Raw genomic sequence first — 23,853 nt, 5'->3', positions numbered from 1 at the left:
TTCATGAAGCTCCACTAAACAGATATTGTGCTGACGTTGCTTCCAGAGGCAATTTGGAACTCAGTTAGTGAGTGTTGCAACTAAGGATGATAATTTTTAGCACTCGCCAGTCCCGTTCTGTGAGTTTGTGTGGCTTGCCATTTCGCGGCTGAGCCATTGTTGCTCCTAGATATTTCCACTTCACAATAATAGCACTTACAGTTGACCGGGGCAGCTCTAGCAAGGCAATTATTTTACGAACTGACTCGTTGGAAAGGTACTGAGCTCTTCAGTAAGGCCATTCTACTGCCAAAGTTTGTCTATGGAGATTGCATGGCTGTGTGCTCGATTTTATACATGTGGCTGAAATAGCTGAATCCACTCATTTGAAGGGGTGTCCACATACTTTGTATAAATAGTGTATATTGAATATAACCACAGGGGCACAGACCGCTACAGGCATCACACAATATTACCACAACTCAATATGAAATACCATAAACTAGTCACAGGGGGCGCTGTCTGATCTCACTGAAGTTTTTCCATCCATAAACCTTACACTGAATACTCTATGGTAGCCGTGAGTAAGTCTCGCGAGGTTTGCACTTCCTATTTTCTTCATCCAGCATGGCCACGCTGAATGAGGGATTCACGTTGTGCGGACTTGTACAAACTCCAAGTGCTTCAGATTCGGCAATTCAGGGAATTGAACTGGATGGAGACAGTGACCATGCCGTCGTCACCGATTCCACGAGATCTGTCACTTTATACAAGGTAATGTTGACCAATACAAGTGGCTGAAATGTTGAACCAGCTCAGCTGATGGGATGATGGCACACTCGTGTCCATTGACATTGCAGTGGGGGATCCGACGCGTTTCAAAATATAGCTAGTTACATATAAAAATTGCTCACTCTCTTACCAGTATTGCAATGGTGTTTAACAACTATCTAGCTACACATCTGCGTATTCAGACGGTTTACTTGAATCAATCGACGGCACGTAGGTGGACGTTATCACACGTACTGTTTCAATGAGAACAGTACTACTAGATAGCTGCTTGGCGTGGGTTTGTTTGGTTAGTTGACGTTGGTGCCACTGTCATAAAGGTAGTCACACTCGTCTTGTATTTGAATATGAACTTAACTTACCGTAATAATATGACAAAGGTTGTGTTTGTGTTGACAAATGACTAGTGTTTACGTATGAGGTGCTGTGTTGACAGGTTTCAGACCAGAAGCCTCTGGGTAGCTGGACGGTGAAACAGGGACAGCTGTTGACTTGTCCTGCAGTGTTCAACTTTCAGACCAAGGAGTATGTAGTGGTCTCCGACAACAAGGTAACACTTGTGGACACGTCCCACAAACATGGAAACTAAACGCATTTAAAACATCTGGATTTGACCGTTGGACTTGATTCTTAAAATAACGTTTCTGTCTTCATGTTGTTCGTGGTCAATAAATGTTTACTCGCTAGGTCATCAGAGTTTGGAAAGATGAAGACCTCAGTTTAGACAAAGCATTTAAAGCAACTGTGAGTATGAGCTCTCTCTTGCTCCCTCTCACACACAAACAATTTCACTTTGTCAATTATGGTGACATACTCTGCAAATTAACATGACCTGTGCCAGTGACGTCATTGTACCATAATCGAATCAAATTATGCCATACAATTCCTTTTTATTTCAGGCTTTCCTCTGACTTTGCAGTCATTTTGCGATGTCTCGCAGTTATTGGTCTTAAAACTACTTGTGTGTCTGCATGTCTTTTAGGTATCTGCTGATGTATGGAGGGTCCACTCTGCCCCTGGGGGAGAGCCTGTGGTGCTGTTTCAGAGAGGGGCAGTCAGACTCCTGGACTCCCTCCTCTCCGCCCCCCAGCAGCCCATAGAGGACATCCTGTCAGAGGAGGAGGTCATAAGGTCAGACAATGGACACTAGTCTGGATTAGCGATCCATAACCTTCGGGTTGGTTGGCTTTAGTCCCATCACTATAGAGGCCGGTTGGCTTATTCTCCTTCAGAGCCATGGATATTATATATATTTTTTTAAAGTAGTCTAAAAAAGACTTGCAACCATATTAATTTACAGTGAGTCAGAGGCAATGATAATGTTGTCAGTACTTGGCTTGTTTGGGTAAGCAGTATTTTATTGTGTGAGATGCACACAGTTGACAATGTCCTCATGTTACCCCATAGATGGAGCACCAACATCGTGGCTGAGAAACAACACTTTGTCCTCTTCATGACAGAGCAGGTAGAAAGAATATCCTTTCCTTGCGGTACACCGGTACACTGAATAGCCGTGTACTCAATGACCTGCCAATGAGCAGGCATAAACCTGGTGCCATTTGCAACATGCTATATTTTGTGCACGTATGAATTCGGTGCCACACTGTCGTGCTTAACATGGCTTCCCTGTTGTCTGTCACAGAAAGGGGAGCACTTCCTGTATGCGCAGAGGTTCAACCCCAACACCCTACAGAAGTATAGGCTGGAGGGAGAAGACTCTGGAGCTCCCCCATTGAGTTTCTCTGCCTCTCTCCGGGACAAACACATCAACCTGCTCTACCTGTGTGAGTACGGCCGTCACTTCCATGCCGAAGTAGTATGTTATAAATGTTAATGTAGTGATGTTAATTCAGCTTTTATGGTGCATTATGCAGAAATCGTTCTGGCATTTCCTGGTTGTTAAAATTCTAATTGTTTTGTCACAAACTGAAAATAACTAACTTATAGTGTAGAGAATCAATGTGCTGTGAAATGCCTTTTTAAATAACCAAAAATATTGTATTTTCAGCTGTTTGAAGCTGGTGTACAAAACCGAAAGTGTGGTGACGGGAAAACGAAACTTAAGAACAGAAAGCATAGAAATAGAACATATGTACCACTTCTTAGACTTGCTTTCAATGAGTGACAGATCTATAACTCACATTTCTGTGTGAATTTGGTCAGGTCGCCCAAAAAGTTATATAGTTCAGCTTTAATGGTCCCCCCCAGATAACTAGAATACTGTTGAAATGGTAGTGCATTCGATATCAATGAACCACTTCACAAACAATGAAAAACGGTGGTCGGTCGTCGTAGCTCCAGCCTCGTGATAAACGTATGGTTTTCCTGAGAACCTTGCTCTCTCAATTATGTGATGGTGTCATAAGGCTATGATTGACCTGACTTTTATCTCTGTCTTCTATCTCACTCTCTCTTTTCTCCAGACCCTAACGGCTGTGTGTACCAGAGTGTGGTGGCGGTGCGGGGGCCTGTGGGGCTGGAAGGGGTGCAGGACCTGCCTCGTAGCCTGCGCCTGAGGCTGCCTGTTGGGGAGGGGGAGCTGGGAGCTGCCTCGGCGGTGGCCCTGGACGAAGCTCATGTGGCTGTGGTGGGGATGCCCCATCCCTCCGCCAGGACGGGCAAAGGTAAATATCAGGGTTGGGATCAATGCCATGTCAATTCAGGAGCTAAACTAAAATGTCGATTTTCCTCATGTGGGAAATTGGAATTGTAGTTCATGAATTTGATTGAATTATGATTCTCACACACATTCACCCAATCCAACATCAACCCTTAGATACGTACTTTTTGAAGTTCTGATTTGATGCCGCGTAAACATGGTGATATCTTCCCCTTGTATGCTTGGGAGCTTTAACCCTATTGCTGACATCCATCCAATCCTTTTTTCAATAATTTTTTTACATTTCAGATTTCCTCTGCATCTGGAATACTAATTTCCAGACTCTTCAGGCTGGCAGGGAGATGGTGGGAAGAATCCATGGACAGGTAGGAATACTGCAAATTTTGAATTTGCCTCACAACTCTCATGACTATACTTGTATCTTGCACTAAATAAGACCCGCTTCACTCCTGTTTATATCAATGATCATTCCTTCATTTCCCCTCAGGTCTGGTGTTATTTAGGAAAGCTGTTTGTCCCTCATGGCAAGGCCCTCTCCGTCATTCCCTACGAGTGTCAGAAGTGCTCCCTGGCCTCGGCCCTGGGGAAACTACGATGCGCCGGGATCGCAGGTAACGCGGCATTTACTCAGTAAAACAGTCACCAGAGTGGCGTTAGTCGTCCTTGACAGTGCCTGGTTGAATCTAAAATGGCACCCTATTCCCTATATAGTGCACTGCTTTTAATACAAGCCCTGGTGTCCCTGGTCAAAAGTAGTAAATGGGAAGCCATTTTGTATGAAGCTATATCACTCCTGTATCACACTTCATTGCATATGTTTCCCTCACCTATCTGATGTACTAAATCTGTAAATTACTGTTGACATTTCATCTGAATTGCAGCCCTTGAAATGTTATTATAAACTAACAGTTTAGTGAGTGGGATTTTATTTCATTTGCGGTTTTGTAGTGTCCACGTCGTCAGTGGCTGTGCCCTCTTGGAACACCCTACTGCACGGGGATCAGCCACAGGGGCCCACCAAAATAGTGGATACCAGGAAGAGTGTAAGTTAACCTGACTTCCTGAATTGGTTGACCCTAATACTTTACCACCAGAATGGAGTCATGTTAATTTCACCTGTTCTGATTGGTCCTCCCTTGTACAGAAGCTGAGACGGAAGGGCCAATCAGCGCCTGCCCTCACAGTGGACCAAGTACTGGAGCTAATCAAGGTATTTTAGATCAACTGCTCATTGTGCTCTTCTGTTTTAGTCTCAAGCAGGTTTTGATGTTGTACATTGTGAGTGAACCACAAATGACCAGTCCCTTTCATAGTATATTTATATCAGATATAATTGTCCTTGAGGAAATGTCAAGTTAGGTGTTGACTGTGGTCAATCTCCAACCCCTCCAGACTGGTCCAGTAGAGGAGGTCCAGAGGGAGGTGGAGGCCCTGGTCTCCAGAGGCGATGCCCAGGACCTGCAGCTCTCGGTGGGCCGGCTGGCCTGCCACCTGGTGGCCCGAAGCCAGGTCGAGACAGCCTTCTACGCTCCCGGGGCCTTGGCACAGCTGGTGCAAACACAGTGCCTTTGCCACAGGTGAGGGTGGCATTGGGTTGACCTCCTACAGCACGGGAGTATTGGTCCTTTGGAAAGGGGGGTTATCAGAATAATGGGCTATGTTGGATGCATGGAAAGTGAATGTGAACAGGGTTGTCAGTTCGTAGTAGTGTTGGTGCCAGGCCAAATATATACACTCTTTTCTTGAAACAGTAATACCTGAAGTTTTTATCTATTATAGACCTGTTTGCGCAGTGGTGAACCTATAGACCTTCAGTGTGTGACAGGTTAGTACAGTGGTGAACCTATAGACCTTCAGTGTGTGACAGGTTAGTACAGTGGTGAACCTACAGGCATTCAGTGTGTGACAGGTTAGTACAGTGGTGAACCTACAGGCCTTCAGTGTGTGACAGGTTAGTACAGTGGTGAACCTATAGGCCTTCAGTGTGTAGTGTGTGACAGGTCAGTACAGTGGTGAACCTACAGGCCTTCAGTGTGTGACAGGTTAGTACAGTGGTGAACCTATAGACCTTCAGTGTGTAGTGTGTGACAGGTTAGTACAGTGGTGAACCTATAGACCTTCAGTGTGACAGGTTAGTACAGTGGTGAACCTATAGGCCTTCAGTGTGTAGTGTGACAGGTTAGTACAGTGGTGAACCTATAGGCCTTCAGTGTGTAGTGTGACAGGTTAGCACAGTGGTGAACCTACAGGCCTTCAGTGTGTAGTGTGTGACAGGTTAGCACAGTGGTGAACCTATAGGCCTTCAGTGTGTAGTGTGTGACAGGTTAGTACAGTGGTGAACCTACAGGCCTTCAGTGTGACAGGTTAGTACAGTGGTGAATCTATAGGCCTTCAGTGTGTAGTGTGTGACAGGTTAGCACAGTGGTGAACCTACAGGCCTTCAGTGTGTGACAGGTTAGTACAGTGGTGAACCTATAGACCTTCAGTGTGTGACAGGTTAGTATAGTGGTGAACCTACAGGCCTTCAGTGTGTAGTGTGTGACAGGTTAGTACAGTGGTGAACCTACAGGCCTTCAGTGTGTGACAGGTTAGTACAGTGGTGAACCTATAGACCTTCAGTGTGTGACAGGTTAGTACAGTGGTGAACCTACAGGCCTTCAGTGTGTGACAGGTTAGTACAGTGGTGAACCTACAGGCCTTCAGTGTGACAGGTTAGTACAGTGGTGAACCTACAGGCCTTCAGTGTGTGACAGGTTAGTACAGTGGTGAACCTATAGACCTTCAGTGTGTGACAGGTTAGTACAGTGGTGAACCTATAGACCTTCAGTGTGACAGGTTAGTACAGTGGTGAACCTATAGGCCTTCAGTGTGTAGTGTGTGACAGGTTAGTACAGTGGTGAACCTATAGACCTTCAGTGTGTGACAGGTTAGCACAGTGGTGAACCTACAGGCCTTCAGTGTGTAGTGTGTGACAGGTTAGCACAGTGGTGAACCTATAGGCCTTCAGTGTGTAGTGTGTGACAGGTTAGTACAGTGGTGAACCTATAGACCTTCATTGTGTGACAGGTTAGTACAGTGGTGAACCTACAGGCCTTCAGTGTGACAGGTTAGTACAGTGGTGAATCTATAGGCCTTCAGTGTGTGACAGGTTAGCACAGTGGTGAACCTACAGGCCTTCAGTGTGTAGTGTGTGACAGGTTAGCACAGTGGTGAACCTACAGGCCTTCAGTGTGTGACAGGTTAGTACAGTGGTGAACCTATAGACCTTCAGTGTGTGACAGGTTAGCACAGTGGTGAACCTACAGGCATTCAGTGTGTAGTGTGTGACAGGTTAGCACAGTGGTGAACCTATAGGCCTTCAGTGTGTGACAGGTTAGTACAGTGGTGAACCTATAGACCTTCAGTGTGTGACAGGTTAGCACAGTGGTGAACCTACAGGCATTCAGTGTGTAGTGTGTGACAGGTTAGTACAGTGGTGAACCTATAGGTCTTCAGTGTGTGACAGGTTAGTACAGTGGTGAACCTATAGACCTTCAGTGTGTGACAGGTTAGTACAGTGGTGAACCTATAGACCTTCAGTGTGTGACAGGTTAGTACAGTGGTGAACCTACAGGCCTTCAGTGTGTAGTGTGTGACAGGTTAGTACAGTGGTGAACCTACAGGCCTTCAGTGTGTGACAGGTTAGTACAGTGGTGAACCTATAGGTATTCAGTGTGTGACAGGTTAGTACAGTGGTGAACCTACAGGCCTTCAGTGTGTGACAGGTTAGTACAGTGGTGAACCTACAGGCATTCAGTGTGTGACAGGTTAGTACAGTGGTGAACCTATAGACCTTCAGTGTGTGACAGGTTAGTACAGTGGTGAACCTACAGGCCTTCAGTGTGTGACAGGTTAGTACAGTGGTGAACCTACAGGCCTTCAGTGTGTGACAGGTTAGTACAGTGGTGAACCTACAGGTCTTCAGTGTGTGACAGGTTAGCACAGTGGTGAACCTATAGGCCTTCAGTGTGTGACAGGTTAGTACAGTGGTGAACCTACAGGCCTTCAGTGTGTGACAGGTTAGCACAGTGGTGAACCTATAGGTCTTCAGTGTGTGACAGGTTAGTACAGTGGTGAACCTACAGGCATTCAGTGTGTGACAGGTTAGTACAGTGGTGAACCTATAGGTCTTCAGTGTGTGACAGGTTAGTACAGTGGTGAACCTACAGGCATTCATTGTGTGACAGGTCAGTACAGTGGTGAACCTATAGACCTTCAGTGTGTGACAGGTTAGTACAGTGGTGAACCTACAGGCATTCAGTGTGTGACAGGTTAGTACAGTGGTGAACCTATAGACCTTCAGTGTGTGACAGGTTAGTACAGTGGTGAACCTATAGACCTTCAGTGTGTAGTGTGTGACAGGTTAGCACAGTGGTGAACCTATAGGCCTTCAGTGTGTGACAGGTTAGTACAGTGGTGAACCTATAGACCTTCAGTGTGTGACAGGTTAGTACAGTGGTGAACCTATAGACCTTCAGTGTGTGACAGGTTAGTACAGTGGTGAACCTACAGGCCTTCAGTGTGTGACAGGTTAGTACAGTGGTGAACCTATAGACCTTCAGTGTGTGACAGGTTAGTACAGTGGTGAACCTACAGGTCTTCAGTGTGTGACAGGTTAGTACAGTGGTGAACCTACAGGCCTTCAGTGTGTGACAGGTTAGTACAGTGGTGAACCTATAGGCCTTCAGTAGGTGACAGGTTAGTACAGTGGTGAACCTACAGGCATTCAGTGTGTGACAGGTTAGTACAGTGGTGAACCTACAGGACTTCAGTGTGTGACAGGTTAGTACAGTGGTGAACCTATAGGCCTTCAGTAGGTGACAGGTTAGTACAGTGGTGAACCTATAGGCCTTCAGTATGTGACAGGTTAGTACAGTGGTGAACCTATAGACCTTCAGTGTGTGACAGGTTAGTACAGTGGTGAACCTACAGGCCTTCAGTGTGTGACAGGTTAGTACAGTGGTGAACCTACAGGCCTTCAGTGTGTGACAGGTTAGTACAGTGGTGAACCTATAGGCCGTCACTGTGTGACAGGTTAGTACAGTGGTGAACCTACAGGCATTCAGTGTGTGACAGGTTAGTACAGTGGTGAACCTATAGACCTTCAGTGTGTGACAGGTTAGTACAGTGGTGAACCTACAGGCATTCAGTGTGTGACAGGTCAGTACAGTGGTGAACCTACAGGCCTTCAGTGTGTGACAGGTTAGTACAGTGGTGAACCTATAGACCTTCAGTGTGTGACAGGTTAGTACAGTGGTGAACCTACAGGCCTTCAGTGTGTAGTGTGTGACAGGTTAGCACAGTGGTGAACCTACAGGCCTTCAGTGTGTAGTGTGTGACAGGTTAGCACAGTGGTGAACCTATAGGCCTTCAGTGTGTAGTGTGTGACAGGTTAGTACAGTGGTGAACCTATAGACCTTCATTGTGTGACAGGTTAGTACAGTGGTGAACCTACAGGCCTTCAGTGTGACAGGTTAGTACAGTGGTGAATCTATAGGCCTTCAGTGTGTAGTGTGTGACAGGTTAGCACAGTGGTGAACCTACAGGCCTTCAGTGTGTGACAGGTTAGTACAGTGGTGAACCTATAGACCTTCAGTGTGTGACAGGTTAGCACAGTGGTGAACCTACAGGCATTCAGTGTGTAGTGTGTGACAGGTTAGCACAGTGGTGAACCTATAGGCCTTCAGTGTGTAGTGTGTGACAGGTTAGTACAGTGGTGAACCTACAGGCATTCAGTGTGTAGTGTGTGACAGGTTAGCACAGTGGTGAACCTACAGGCATTCAGTGTGTAGTGTGTGACAGGTTAGTACAGTGGTGAACCTATAGGTCTTCAGTGTGTGACAGGTTAGTACAGTGGTGAACCTATAGACCTTCAGTGTGTGACAGGTTAGCACAGTGGTGAACCTATAGACCTTCAGTGTGTGACAGGTTAGTACAGTGGTGAACCTACAGGCCTTCAGTGTGTAGTGTGTGACAGGTTAGTACAGTGGTGAACCTACAGGCCTTCAGTGTGTGACAGGTTAGTACAGTGGTGAACCTATAGACCTTCAGTGTGTGACAGGTTAGTACAGTGGTGAACCTACAGGCCTTCAGTGTGTGACAGGTTAGTACAGTGGTGAACCTACAGGCATTCAGTGTGACAGGTTAGTACAGTGGTGAACCTATAGACCTTCAGTGTGTGACAGGTTAGTACAGTGGTGAACCTACAGGCCTTCAGTGTGTGACAGGTTAGTACAGTGGTGAACCTATAGGTCTTCAGTGTGTGACAGGTTAGTACAGTGGTGAACCTATAGACCTTCAGTGTGTGACAGGTTAGCACAGTGGTGAACCTATAGACCTTCAGTGTGTAGTGTGTGACAGGTTAGCACAGTGGTGAACCTATAGACCTTCAGTGTGTGACAGGTTAGTACAGTGGTGAACCTACAGGCCTTCAGTGTGTGACAGGTTAGTACAGTGGTGAACCTATAGGTCTTCAGTGTGTGACAGGTTAGTACAGTGGTGAACCTATAGACCTTCAGTGTGTGACAGGTTAGTACAGTGGTGAACCTATAGACCTTCAGTGTGTGACAGGTTAGTACAGTGGTGAACCTACAGGCCTTCAGTGTGTAGTGTGTGACAGGTTAGTACAGTGGTGAACCTACAGGCCTTCAGTGTGTGACAGGTTAGTACAGTGGTGAACCTATAGGTATTCAGTGTGTGACAGGTTAGTACAGTGGTGAACCTACAGGCCTTCAGTGTGTGACAGGTTAGTACAGTGGTGAACCTACAGGCCTTCAGTGTGTGACAGGTTAGTACAGTGGTGAACCTACAGGCATTCAGTGTGTGACAGGTTAGTACAGTGGTGAACCTATAGACCTTCAGTGTGTGACAGGTTAGTACAGTGGTGAACCTATAGACCTTCAGTGTGTGACAGGTTAGTACAGTGGTGAACCTATAGACCTTCAGTGTGTAGTGTGTGACAGGTTAGCACAGTGGTGAACCTATAGGCCTTCAGTGTGTGACAGGTTAGTACAGTGGTGAACCTATAGACCTTCAGTGTGTGACAGGTTAGTACAGTGGTGAACCTATAGACCTTCAGTGTGTGACAGGTTAGTACAGTGGTGAACCTATAGACCTTCAGTGTGTGACAGGTTAGTACAGTGGTGAACCTACAGGCCTTCAGTGTGTGACAGGTTAGTACAGTGGTGAACCTATAGGCCTTCAGTAGGTGACAGGTTAGTACAGTGGTGAACCTACAGGCATTCAGTGTGTGACAGGTTAGTACAGTGGTGAACCTACAGGACTTCAGTGTGTGACAGGTTAGTACAGTGGTGAACCTATAGGCCTTCAGTAGGTGACAGGTTAGTACAGTGGTGAACCTATAGGCCTTCAGTATGTGACAGGTTAGTACAGTGGTGAACCTATAGACCTTCAGTGTGTGACAGGTTAGTACAGTGGTGAACCTACAGGCCTTCAGTGTGTGACAGGTTAGTACAGTGGTGAACCTACAGGCCTTCAGTGTGTGACAGGTTAGTACAGTGGTGAACCTATAGGCCGTCACTGTGTGACAGGTTAGTACAGTGGTGAACGTATAGGCCTTCAGTGTGTAGTGTGTGACAGGTTAGTACAGTGGTGAACCTACAGGCATTCAGTGTGTGACAGGTTAGTACAGTGGTGAACCTATAGACCTTCAGTGTGTGACAGGTTAGTACAGTGGTGAACCTATAGGCCTTCAGTGTGTGACAGGATAGTACAGTGGTGAACCTACAGGCCTTCAGTGTGTGACAGGTTAGTACAGTGGTGAACCTACAGGCATTCAGTGTGTGACAGGTCAGTACAGTGGTGAACCTATAGACCTTCAGTGTGTGACAGGTTAGTACAGTGGTGAACCTACAGGCATTCAGTGTGTGACAGGTCAGTACAGTGGTGAACCTACAGGCCTTCAGTGTGTGACAGGTTAGTACAGTGGTGAACCTACAGGCCTTCAGTGTGTAGTGTGTGACAGGTTAGCACAGTGGTGAACCTATAGGCCTTCAGTGTGTGACAGGTTAGTACAGTGGTGAACCTACAGGCCTTCAGTGTGTAGTGTGTGACAGGTTAGCACAGTGGTGAACCTATAGACCTTCAGTGTGTGACAGGTTAGTACAGTGGTGAACCTACAGGCCTTCAGTGTGTAGTGTGTGACAGGTTAGTACAGTGGTGAACCTATAGACCTTCATTGTGTGACAGGTCAGTACAGTGGTGAACCTACAGGCCTTCAGTGTGACAGGTTAGTACAGTGGTGAACCTATAGGCCTTCAGTGTGTAGTGTGTGACAGGTTAGTACAGTGGTGAACCTACAGGCCTTCAGTGTGTGACAGGTTAGTACAGTGGTGAACCTATAGGCCTTCAGTATGTGACAGGTTAGTACAGTGGTGAACCTATAGACCTTCAGTGTGTGACAGGTTAGTACAGTGGTGAACCTACAGGCCTTCAGTGTGTGACAGGTTAGTACAGTGGTGAACCTACAGGCCTTCAGTGTGTGACAGGTTAGTACAGTGGTGAACCTACAGGCCTTCAGTGTGTGACAGGTTAATGATGCTGAAAGGACAACAACAATAATACCAGCACACGTAGGAGAGTGTACTTTTTGGAAAAGGGACAGTGGTGTAGTAGGTGTTGCGAATACTCCCTTAATCCCCACTGATGCAAAGTAGTGTAGTGGATGTATATACGACGTATCAATTATGTAGTACAATAGAGAAATCATGCACAAATTAGCCTACACAATCACAAAGCACGCAAAATATATGAGTATGTTCACCCATAGCCTAGTTTCAGCAGAATATCATCTGCAGGCAGCTAGAGCACACAGTTCTCGACTGGTTTTGGCATGGAGCAGCTCAGAAGAATGACGTCGATAGCCGGTAGGGTAGGTAGGAAGGATGTTTCAAAGTATGACCTCTACCAGTAAATGGGAACACTGGGGATGCAAACCATGTGTTGGTCTGAAGCCTTGGTTAGTAGGCTATTTGTGATGCGCAGTTCAGTCGTCATGCCCTGTTTGCATCGGGGGTGTGGGCATGGGTGGACACAGGCCCACCCAATCAGATTGAGCACAAAAATAATACATTATTTTTACAAAAATATACTCCTCAGTACCCCCCACAAATATAAATAAATACAGTTGAAGTCGGAAGTTTACATACACTTAGGTTGGAGTCACCACTCCACAAATGTCTTGTTAACAAACTATAGTTTTGGCAAGTCGGCTAGGACATCTACTTTGTGCAGGACACAAGTAATCTTTCCACCAATTGTTTACAGACAGTGAATTATAAGTGAAATAATCTGTATTACAATTCCAGTGGGTCAGAAGTTTACATACACTAAGTTGACTGTGCCTTTAAACAGCTTGGAAAATTCCAGAAAATGATGTCATGGCTTTAGAAGCTTCTGATAGGCTAATTGACATAATTTGAGTCAATTGGAGGTGTACCTGTGGATGTACACTGCTCAAAAAAATAAAGGGAACACTTAAACAACACAATGTAACTCCAAGTCAATCACACTTCTATGAAATCAAACTGTCCACTTAGGAAGCAACACTGATTGACAATAAATTTCACATGCTGTTGTACACATGCTGTTGTGGCAGCATCATGTTGTGGCAATGCTACCAAATACTAATTGAGTGCATGTATACTTCTGACCCACTGGGAATGTGATGAAAGAAATAAAAGCTGAAATTAATCATTCTCTCTACTTTTATTCTGACATTTCACATTCTTAAAATAAAGTGGTGATCCTAACTGACCTAAGACAGGGAATGTTTACTAGGATTAAATGTCAGGAATTGTGAAAAACTGAGTTTAAATGTATTTGGCTAAGGTGTATGTGAACTTCTGACTTCAACTATATATATATATATATATATATATATATATATATATACATTTATTTTTTTGTATTTCTCCCAGACCTCAAATGGTCTCCTGAATATAGACCTCCCGGTGGCGCAGTGGTCTAGGGCACTGCATCGCAGTGCTAGCTGCGCCACCAGAGTCTCTGGGTTCGCGCCCAGGCTCTGTCGCAGCCGGCCGCAACCGGGAGGTCCGTGGGGCGACGCACAATTGGCATAGCGTCGTCCGGGTTAGGGTTAGGGAGGGTTTGGCCGGTAGGGATATCCTTGTCTCAGTATGTAAAAAAATGTAATATGTAATATGTTTAAAAAAATGTTTAAAAAAAATGTAATAAAATGTATGCACTCTACTGTAAGTCGCTCTGGATAAGAGCGTCTGCTAAATGACTAAAATGTAAATGTAATATCCTAGAACATCACATTTGTGTTTTTCTATTATAGAAGTTTATTTTTTATATATATTTTATTTTTATAGTGCTCATCTGAAAAATATATAGGAAAACACATTTTTCTAAATGTAGAAAACAGGATTTTTCACACCGGGTACCTTTCCTTCGTTGGGCAGGCCCCTTGGGATTTATTTTTTAGCAAAATGTGAGTATACCCACTTTACCAGGCACCACTACCACCACCGCATAGGGCCGATGGAAAGACAGCATGATGTTAAAGGATAAACAGTCTATAAACTTGGACATAATAAGCCAGTAGGTCCCAATCATGAGAATAGGAAAAACACAACCATTACGCTAATGTACAACTATTACTTCCCATTGCGTAAAACATTTTATGTTTAGCACACAAAGTAACCAGTGACCTAAAGTTTAAATGCAACAATATTTCACACGTTATTTTCAAAGAGATTGCTAACAGCAAGCGTGGTGCAATAAAAAAAAAACATTTCCACTCACCAGATGATCATTTGAAACTTAACTTCTTGTTGAAAGTTATTCTTGAAAAGGGAGAAGCTAACAAATTTGCAACAACATCCTCTGCAAACTAGTCTGCAACAAAAGATGGCTAGCTAGACTATGGGGAAACTACTGCTCCCTATTGCGCAGTGACCTGTTGGCCTTTGAGAAGGCAGTAGTTACCATGTTTTTTTTGTCGAAACGGTCCCACCTATTACAAGTCAAATTGATTGGTTGATTAAACTGTCACTCCAAAATGTTACCCTAATACAGTTGAATGGCAGATGCCATCATAAGCTAGATAGAAGGCCTAGCCAATGGCTGTCTTAGCTAGCTAGTTTTATCTCCCAAGAGACCACCCAAAAAGAATCATGATTGCATCTTTTTTTTCTCTTCAGTGTTAACCTTTCCTTTCCAACAAATTCTGTAGATATTCAATCAGAACATAATTGAAAAGAATAATGTAATTTATAATTATTGTTATAATTATTTAATAAATTCTCTGAAGTTGTAGAAGGCCCTCATTGTTCTCCACTGACTTGGTTTAGTAATAATTTGTAGTGTCTCCATTTTCCCTCAGGTTGCATTTTTTTTCACTATTCTGAATGTCTAAAGAATCCATGTGTTCTGGAATATGAACACTGAATTACTGGATATGTTGAACTCATTATTATGGTGGCCTTATGACAAAATTACAATCATGGTCTTGAATTGGACTTTTTCGTGGCTCGATCTTGACTCTGTCTCGGACCGCTTGTCACCCTCCCGGTCTCGGTCTTGACTAAGTCTCGCCCACCCCATCCGGTTTTGGTCTTGACTGACTCTATTTTCTCCGGTCTTGGTCTTGAATCGGTCTCGCTTTAGGTGGTCTCAAACACTGCCAGACATCATAGGTGAAGACATGTTGGGTGGGTACCTATCCTATTTCTTCGCTTATCAGTAGCAATGAAGGAAAGGAGACTAGGAAAGGAATCTTTTTTTATAGTATTTTCACACAGACTGTTGTTGAAACCTTTGGTTTGGTTCTGACCTGTTCTATGTCTTTCTGCAGCGTGTGTCCCGACCTCCTGCTGCTGGCCCTGGAGCACAAGGACTACTTCCTGTGTCAGCTCTGCCTGCAGCTCTTCCCAGACATCCCTGAGGTGGTCACGTGTGCCTGCCTCAAAACCTTCATCAGGTCAGTCTAACTCGATGGTGTATGGGGCGTCTTGTGTAACAACCTATACGTTGTGAATGAGATTCACTCTGGTGAAGTTCAGGATAGTGTTTCCTACCAGTGCTGGAGCTTGATTATGTATTTGTTGGCCTAATTGTTGTGCTCTCTTTTGATGGTTGAAGTTTCTACTCATTGTGTCCAATGCATATTCTTTCCACCACATTGTAAACCAAGCGGTCTCTTTGTGGCTGTGTATTGATTTTTAAATTGTTTATTTTTAAGTTTGTTTATTTCTAGAACTTGTTTTGTTTGAACCATTTCCAATGCTTCCAAGTGTTGTTACTGCAAATACATAGTTTGTCAATTCATATAAATAGCCTGAAATCAGGATCGTTGTTGTAACGGCTGTGTGTCGCCCTCCCTCCAAGTGTGCCAGACGGCGACGTGGAGATGGTCAGTCTGGAGCCGGACAGCGTGTTTATGGAGGGCCTGCTGGCGGCGGGGGCCCGGGGGGGCCAACAGAACGGCTTCAGCCCCCCTCTGTTTGAGGAGGACAGCTGTGACCCCCACCACCAGCCAAAACCTCCCCAGCACCAGGATAAGAAGAACCCCACACTGCAGCTGGAGGTCTGCCCCGTGGGTCTACACAAGGCTGTGCTACTGTATCCTTGTGTGTAGTCTGGACAACCATTACCCTAAACACTATTCCATTGCAAGACTTCAGTAATATCTGATAATGTCATTGTTGATTAAACCGTGTATTTGATGGTTCAATCCATCTGACTATTGATGATACTAACACAAGGCTGTGTTACTGTATCCTCTCACTATAGGTTTGTTTAATTGGTTGATTCGTTCAGTTGTTCATTAATAGGGATAGATACACTGACACATTTCATTGTCAACAGTCGGCTGCAATGCACCATAATGTTTACCTTGCGCTAATATACAGCACCAGTCCGTAGACATTACTCTTAAACATGTGTGGAGGTGTTATAACTTAACTGTGCTGCTATAGTAATGCGGTCCTGCAGACGCCGTACAGTGACAACCTCCTGCTCCCACACCTGAAGGACCTCAACACTCAGCAGGTTATTGTGAGTAGCTACCTGTCTCTCATCTCCTTGACAATATGCCATAGTTGGGATCAATTTCATTCAAGTCGATTCAGGAAGTAAATTCCAATCTTCCCCATTTGAAGAATGATCACATTTGTTTACTTCCTGAATTGAATTGGAATTGACTGTAATCCTGCAATATACCATGGTGTTTTTTTTTCTTCTATTGACTTCCAATTTATTAACTGCAGTTAGCTATGAGGATACGTTGAAAGACTGATGGTTGCATCCTTCTGTTTCCTTTCCTCTCCTAGCTCTTTCTTCAGTACCTCCAGTTCGTCTATTTGAAATATCCCCAAGACGTCTACACACAAACGGCAGGTTTGAGATCGCCCACAATGACACAGGTTGGTACATGGAAGCATTAAAGTTATACAAAAGGTGAATGCATGTAATTATATTGTATAGCATTAACTTAATGTGTGTGTGTTCTGAATTTCCTTTTTCTTTTCTAGATCATTGACTGGGTGTGCTTGTTGTTGGATGCTCATTTCATGGTCTTGGTCATGGCTCCTGATGCCAAAGGATTGTTGTCAAGTCTCCAAAGCTTTGTCAAGTCCCAGGTATGTGCTTTCTCTCTGGTCCTCACCGCAAATGATAGTTGAGCATTTTTGTCATAATGGTTCCCTTGATGATAACTAGTGTAATTTGTTTTTATTGCTGTGATAATGAAACCCACTTGAGGCACCCAGGGAGGAATGTTTACCTCTTCAGTGGTTCAAACTGGAAAAGCAAGTGGTGTTGCAATTGTAATTGCTAGCCGTTTTCTGTCACGAGCAGCATCGACAATATTAGGATGAGCACGATGCAAGACTTTGCTCTCACACAGTCACACAGAGTATCTGCGCATGTGCACTGGTTCGCTCCACTCTGCTAAAACGTGCCCGCTTCGGAACCAACCCAGTGGAGGAGTTTAGCCATACGCTTCAACGCTCGTATTTGTTGCGTAAATTGACACACTACTGCTATTTACTTTGTGCATCTACTTCATCTCGCTGTGTATGGTTCTACGTACTGTGTATGGTTCTTTGTTGTAAGGGTTCATTTAACGTCTATCCCCATCTACCCATTCCAGTTGAAACTATTCTCTGAACTGGGGCAGATCGAGGGCAGCCTTCAACAGCTCCACAAAATGAAGCCGTCGAAGGACATCAGCCAGTACTCCATAGAAGTCATTGAGCTGTTTTAGACCATATTTACAGATTATTTCTAATTAAACTCTGCTGTTGACCTTCTCCCCATTTTTCTCTTGGTCAGTTGCATCGTTGTGTTCCACTTTGTATTTGGTACGCTACCGAAATGTCCATGGTTAAACTGCTATATCATACCTATCTACTGTAGATACCTACACTGGTCCCAGATCTGCTTGTGCTTTCAACGATGAACATAGGAGTTGGCTGTGCAGCGCCCAAACAGATCTGGGATCAGTCTAGTTGATTCCCAGATGTGTAGAGCAAATGATTCTCTAGTTCTGAACTGTGGCATTGCCGAGGCCTCGGTCCCTATAGCCATGTGATTTGTATTTGTCTGTATAATCTGAGGGTGGGTGTAGTAGAAATATTTGCTAATATGAATTATGTAGAAAACTATATAGTCCCATGATATTTCATCATGGCATAGATACTTTTAACCTATGGAACATACTGCCCCTTTTTTTACAGGAATATACAGAATACTGACATGTCTAAAAATGGAAATGGGTCTCAACCTTCCATATGGTTGACAGTCTTGTGGTTAAATGTTGTATTTCATATAGGCGATTTGGACAGTGAATGACATCTCCCAATCACATTATAGTAGCACATGTTTTCTATAGATACATTTTGTGTTGCATTCTAACAAAGTCCATTCTGAATTCATATGACAGTATTTGTATTAAAAATACCCTATGCACAAAATGACCCTCGCCTTTGTCCCATCATGATGAGTTGTATGGTTATCGTACGTATGTCTAAATTAAGATTACATGGTACCATATACAAAATGTGGCTGAAATAACTAAATTCACAAATTTTGGACACCCCTTTAAATTTGTGAATGTTGTTATTTCAGCCACACCTGTTGCTGACAGGCACGGGCGCAAGTTAGGTTTTAAAATTAGGTGGGGATCTTTTTTTTTTTTTTATCCAGTCGGATAAAGACTCCAAACGGCCTACCCGACCACTGAAGCGCGTAAAAATCCTCTGTTTTAACACTGACTACCAAGTTCCAAACTGCCTCTGGGAGCAAAGTCAGCACAAGAACTGTTCGTCGGGAGCTTCATGAAATGGGGTTCCATGGCCAAGCAGCTGCGCACCCAAGCCTAAAATCACCATGCTCAATGCCAAGTGTCAGCTGGAGTGGTGTACAGCTCGGTGCCATTGGTCTCTGGAGCAGTGGAAACGTATTCTCTGGAGTGATGAATCACACATCACCATCTGGCAGTCCATGCACAAATCTGGGCTTTGGTGGATGTCAGAACGCTACCTGCCCCAATGCGTAGTGCCAACTAAAGTTTGGTGGAGGAGGAATAATGGTTCGGGCTAGGCCCCTTAGTTCCAGTGAAGGGAAATCATAACGCTACATAATAAATCTAATCGAATTGTATTTGTCACATACAACCTTACAGTGAAATGCTTACTTACAAGCCCTTAACCAACAATGCAGTTTTAAGAAAAAATGTGTTATGTAAAAAATAGATAAGTTAAAAGTAACAAATAATTAAAGAGCAGCAGTAAAATAACAATAGCGAAGCTATACAGGGGGTACCGGTATGGGGGCACCGGGTAGTCGAGGTAATTGAGGTAATATGTACATGTAGGTAGAGTTAAAGTGACTATACATAGATAATAAACGGAGGGTAGCAGTAGCATAAAAGTCTGGGTAGCCATTTGATTAGCTGTTCAGGAGTCTTATGGCTTGGGGGTAGAAGCTGTTCAGAAGTCTTTTGGACCTAGACTTGGTGCTCCGGCACCGCTTGCCGTGCGGTAGCAGAGAGAACAGTCTATGAATACAATGACATTCTAGACGATTCTGTGCTTTTCACTTTGTGGCAACAGTTTGGGGAATGCCCTTTCATTTTTCAGCACGAAAATGCCCCCGTGCTCAAAACGAGGTCCATACAGAAATGGTTTGTCGAGATCGGTGGGGAAGAACTTGACTGACCTGCGCAGCACACCGACTTCAAGCCCATCGAACACCTTTGGGATGAATTGGAACGCATATTGCAAACCAGGCCTAATCTCCCAACATCAGTGCCCAACCTCATTAGTTGGATATTCAACGGATATTCGCGCTTTCAAACCTCAATAGCTTTCAAACCACTTGAGCCACAGACTCCAAATAAGTGTCATGATGTTGGAAAAAATTGCGCACAACATTGCACAGGTCTTATTTTCACAATTTGGACATTAATTCACTTTCCAAAGCTAATAAACGTGTTGAAATGTGAGCAGCATTTTGGATTCGTAGTTGAATTAGTTAGGGAGCGTAAACAAAGTACAAATGTCAAAAGCTCCTTGGTCATCTAACCTACTTGACTCAAACAAGGTTCAGAATGTCCACTCAGTGGGCCTACAAATTGTATACCCTTTAGTTTTTCCATTTTCATCTCACATGTTTTTACATACATTTTTCAAACTTTAACTTTTCAATAGCTCCTTGGTCATGTGACCTACTGACTTCAAACAAGGTTCAGAATCTACATTCAGTGGCCCTACACATTGCACACCCTTTAGTTTGTCAATTTGATGCAGTTTGTCAATTAGCTAGAACCACTTTTGAACATTTTAGGAGTAATTGAAATTTGAAAATGTTTATTTGTGTTAACGGTCCCTGACTGCTGTTGGTGGACGTAAGGAAAACTACAGGGGAATATCCGTCGAATATCCTACCTGAAACTGATTTTACCTCGGTGAGTGGAGGCTGTTATAGCAGCAAAGGGGGGACAAACTCCATATTAATGCTCATGATTTTGGATTGAAATGTTCGACGAGAAGGTGTCCACATACTTTTGGTCATGTAGTGTATGTAATTTAGATATTCACATCAATATTTTTTGCAATACTGCTAAAGGCTACTTGGAACATGCAACCAGAAAATGAAGTATTTATTTTTGAACACTTGGAGGTGCCCTTTTCCATTGTGTTGTACCACCTTTTGCATGAAGACCGTAGGTAATATAAAGATATTAACTACATTCAAATGTACGTAACAAATGTATAGTTGAATGATTTGGGGATTAGAAGTACAACTTCCCATTAACTATTATTACATCGTCAAAAGATATCGTTGTCGGCAGGATTCGAACCTGCGCGGGAAGATCCCAATGGATTTCTAGTCCATCGCCTTAACCACTCGGCCACGACAACTTGATATTTATATGTGAAATAATTCCCAATTTAACCCATATCCATTTAAACCTGCTACTATTTATCATTTTAAGACTATTAGCTACTCCTTAAACTACCATTCACTGTGCTGGCTGCTTCTATTGAAAAATGTAGCTATAACATCGAAATAATTAGACTTTTGCCTGCTAGAGTTAATAAAGCAATGTGCTTGCTTTAAAGAGAAAAGCCTTGGCATAGACATACTACAGAGAGCAGGCACCAACCAGTACACTAGACATACTAGGCCTTATCTAAATAGGCTACATTTGAGAACATAAACCACAGACTGTAATTAAACATCATGTAGCTAGGCCCTATCATAAGAGAGGTATTTAGGAAACATTGTAGCAACAAAGAGGAAAAAAAGAAACAGTGTTACACCACAACTGCTACATTGGTAGGTTATGTCACCATCATTCATTCCATGGTGATGGAACTATTCTGATGTTCTTCGTTCTGATCCAGAATGTTGAATGACCTCTTCATAATATCCACTGTGTGCATTAATAAGTCAACACAATGTTTGAATGTATAAATGCATACAATTATCCAATGCAATACACAATATCTTATGAGTATTTTTTGGCCATTAAAATAAGTTAATCGAATAACTGCATCAACATTACAAACGGAGTCTCTTTGATAACAACAAATCAACTACCAATAGCTACATTATTTAAATGTTGACACATAGTGAACTTCTGCCTAATATGTGATAATATTTGCTCTAACTCTGAAACAACAACTTGGTTTCATTATTCTGATCTTTCCTGTGGCCGACTACGTATGCTTGCTTACATTCTGGCTAGAATGACGACGTCAGCTGCAAATTGACGACGCTGTTACATTGTAATAAATCGATATTTTCTTGATTTGTATGAATTGACATGACAAGTGAACGTAAATAAACAATCGTGGGGGCATCACGTTTGCATGGATAACACATTTTATGAACTAACTGCGTCTACTGTAGAATAGTAGTCACGTGACCTCCATACAGGGCCTGCTGTCTGTTTTCAGTGGAGGGAGATATCCGAAGAAAAATGGCGACTGCAGGCGACCTAAAGCGGGACGCCGGCCATTCTATTTGAACATTCTACTAAAAATTGAGCCCGGGGCTTGGTGGGGCTAATTGAGACTATCGCAACGTTGGTTAGGGTTTCCGAGGTTGCCCGTTTTCTCGGGTTTGTGTGGACTAGTCGCGCGCTAAAATTGAAATTAAAAATAATACATCTGCTACAATGCGAGGGAGAAGAGGAAGGCCGCCCAAACAGACAGCGGAGATGCAGGAGGTTTCCCCTGGGCCAGTTCGCGGTTCAAGAGGGAGAGGGAGAGGTAGCCGTGGTAGGGGAAGGGGCCGAGGACGTGGCCGCGGACGGGGTTCGGTGGTGGATACCGGTGATACAGAAATTCATCGGAGAGAAAACTACCATTCGTCCAGGGGCCGGGGGAAAGTTGGAGCAACGACGACATCGCGGGGCAGAGGAAGAGGCAGGGGTTCGAGAGGTGGTCGCGGCAGCAGGGGGAGACGGCCACTGTGCAAGGTGGTCTACGATGACAACAGCGACGAGGAAGAGGATAATATTAGTTTGAGGTCGGAGGAAGACGAACTTTTACACGAGAATCCCTCAGACTACGAAGAGGAGGCCGTGGACAATGAGTCCGATTTTCTGGAAGAATTACCAGATGAGGATGATGCTAGCTACTGTACAGATAGCAGCTTTCGGAGCCATGATAGCACGCACGGCAGCACTCCAGGTACGTTTGCTTGCAAATGCAATTTAGAAGCATTTTTCAAATGCACGCCAAAGTGTTAGTTTTTATTTAGCACATTTGGGAAGTAAGCTGCATTGTTCAAAATGGAGATTGCACTCATAAACAGGCCTTTGTTTAGGAGCTCTGGTGATCGTTTGCTAGTTCGCGCACAGTGAACAATACTGTCACCTCGCATGTTTTCTGTTATAAAAAAAATCTGCAACTATTGGCAAAAATGAACACGAATTTGACAATGGGGATTATTGTAATGTAGAATTGTTCATTTGCATAATTGCACCATTTTGCATGCAACATATTAGGCGTTAGTTCCAGATAAACATTTAGCTACTTTCCATTCATTCATTTAGCAATTATCGTCAACAAGCATGCCATGCTGCACTATCTGGCTACAAAATATCACGATAAGATTTATACCTTTTGTTTTAGAACTGCGCGTGCGTTTTTGATACTTTGTCGCCTTGCATGGCATGAATATACAGTTCCTGTAGTAGATGTAAACAATTAAGGGTCAGTTTCATCAACTAGTTGTAATTTATCCCCCCTCCCTTAGTTTAAAACATTTTTTCCTTCAGAAAATCAAGTGTTGCGATATATTTCGTGAGATTGTGGTCAAATCAGTTTGACAGGACATCATCGCGCGGCCCTTTGTTTTGAAAAGAGGCGCTCTAATTTCACCTGTTGCAGCTTGAACTCATTATAATATCACGTACTAAATTGTACGGTAACCATAGCAAAGCCAATCTATCAATGTAAACGAAGAGCAAAGGTAACCTTCTTTGAAAAATAATTGTTGAACTGTAAAGTCAATAGTTTTGATCTTGTATAATGTCAAAACATTAGTGAAAGTGACATTGATGTCATTCATGTACTTTGGTCTTCATGTAGTCCATTTTTAAGCCATGTATGCAATATAAGGAACCATTTTGTATTTTTCAGGATTATGTATAAGATTAGTATAAATTATTGTACATTTTCTGATATCATATGGTGGTCACTAAAATCTTAAATTATCATAATTCCATATGTTCCTGTAGACCTGGAATGGATCTGCTGATTCATAATGCAAGGCAGAATAATATTTCCATAAAATTATAGATTTATTGATATGGTATGCATCCTTAAATGTCTGTGAATGTGTTTCATAACTTGCCCCACATCTCATAAGCATAGATGTGTACAGCCTAGACAACATGGTATTTCTTGAATCATAATTCTATC

At 43.6% G+C, this 23,853-nt stretch overlaps 2 protein-coding genes and 1 non-coding gene across 3 annotated transcripts in view; 2 read left to right on the top strand and 1 right to left on the bottom strand.

The window, feature by feature from the left end:
* Positions 1–605: 605 nt before the first annotated feature.
* On the top strand, positions 606–18,413 carry LOC120027268 (nucleolar protein 11-like). The gene is made up of 18 exons (XM_038972187.1): positions 606–753; positions 1,205–1,318; positions 1,456–1,512; positions 1,751–1,899; positions 2,176–2,233; positions 2,411–2,552; positions 3,192–3,392; positions 3,677–3,753; positions 3,876–3,999; positions 4,337–4,431; positions 4,533–4,598; positions 4,781–4,965; positions 15,267–15,392; positions 15,800–16,033; positions 16,390–16,468; positions 16,744–16,836; positions 16,945–17,052; positions 17,565–18,413. Exons 1-18 carry the CDS (start codon positions 607–609, stop codon positions 17,676–17,678), a joined length of 2,169 nt encoding a protein of 722 aa, XP_038828115.1. The 5' UTR covers position 606; the 3' UTR covers positions 17,679–18,413.
* Positions 18,414–20,756: 2,343 nt separating this feature from the next.
* trnas-aga lies at positions 20,757–20,838 on the bottom strand. Its single transcript has one exon. It is a non-coding gene; the product is annotated as a tRNA-Ser (tRNA).
* A 1,064-nt stretch (positions 20,839–21,902) lies between these two features.
* LOC120065564 (nucleosome-remodeling factor subunit BPTF-like) overlaps positions 21,903–23,853 on the top strand; it is a 53,578-nt gene continuing 51,627 nt past the window's right edge. The window contains exon 1 of the mRNA XM_039016631.1: positions 21,903–22,617. Coding sequence (XP_038872559.1) covers positions 22,101–22,617 — 517 coding nt within the window. The 5' untranslated portion in view covers positions 21,903–22,100. The remainder of the gene's footprint in view (positions 22,618–23,853) is intronic.

The sequence above is a fragment of the Salvelinus namaycush genome, chromosome 2 (genome assembly GCF_016432855.1).
Source record: "Salvelinus namaycush isolate Seneca chromosome 2, SaNama_1.0, whole genome shotgun sequence".
In the NCBI taxonomy this organism is placed as follows: Eukaryota; Metazoa; Chordata; class Actinopteri; order Salmoniformes; family Salmonidae; genus Salvelinus; species Salvelinus namaycush.
The sequence above is the reverse complement of the archived record's forward strand: the minus strand, read 5'-3'. Positions and strand labels throughout refer to the sequence as shown.

What these genes read in the sequence shown, in the direction of transcription:
- LOC120027268 (XM_038972187.1), top strand. Translation starts at nt 607, where the DNA reads ATGGCCACGCTGAATGAGGGATTCACGTTGTGCGGACTTGTACAAACT. An exon ending in TGCCTCAAAACCTTCATCAG is followed by an intron (nt 15,393 to 15,799) that starts GTCAGTCTAACT and finishes CCTCCCTCCAAG; the next exon opens with TGTGCCAGACGGCGACGTGG. An exon ending in AAAGCTTTGTCAAGTCCCAG is followed by an intron (nt 17,053 to 17,564) that starts GTATGTGCTTTC and finishes TACCCATTCCAG; the next exon opens with TTGAAACTATTCTCTGAACT.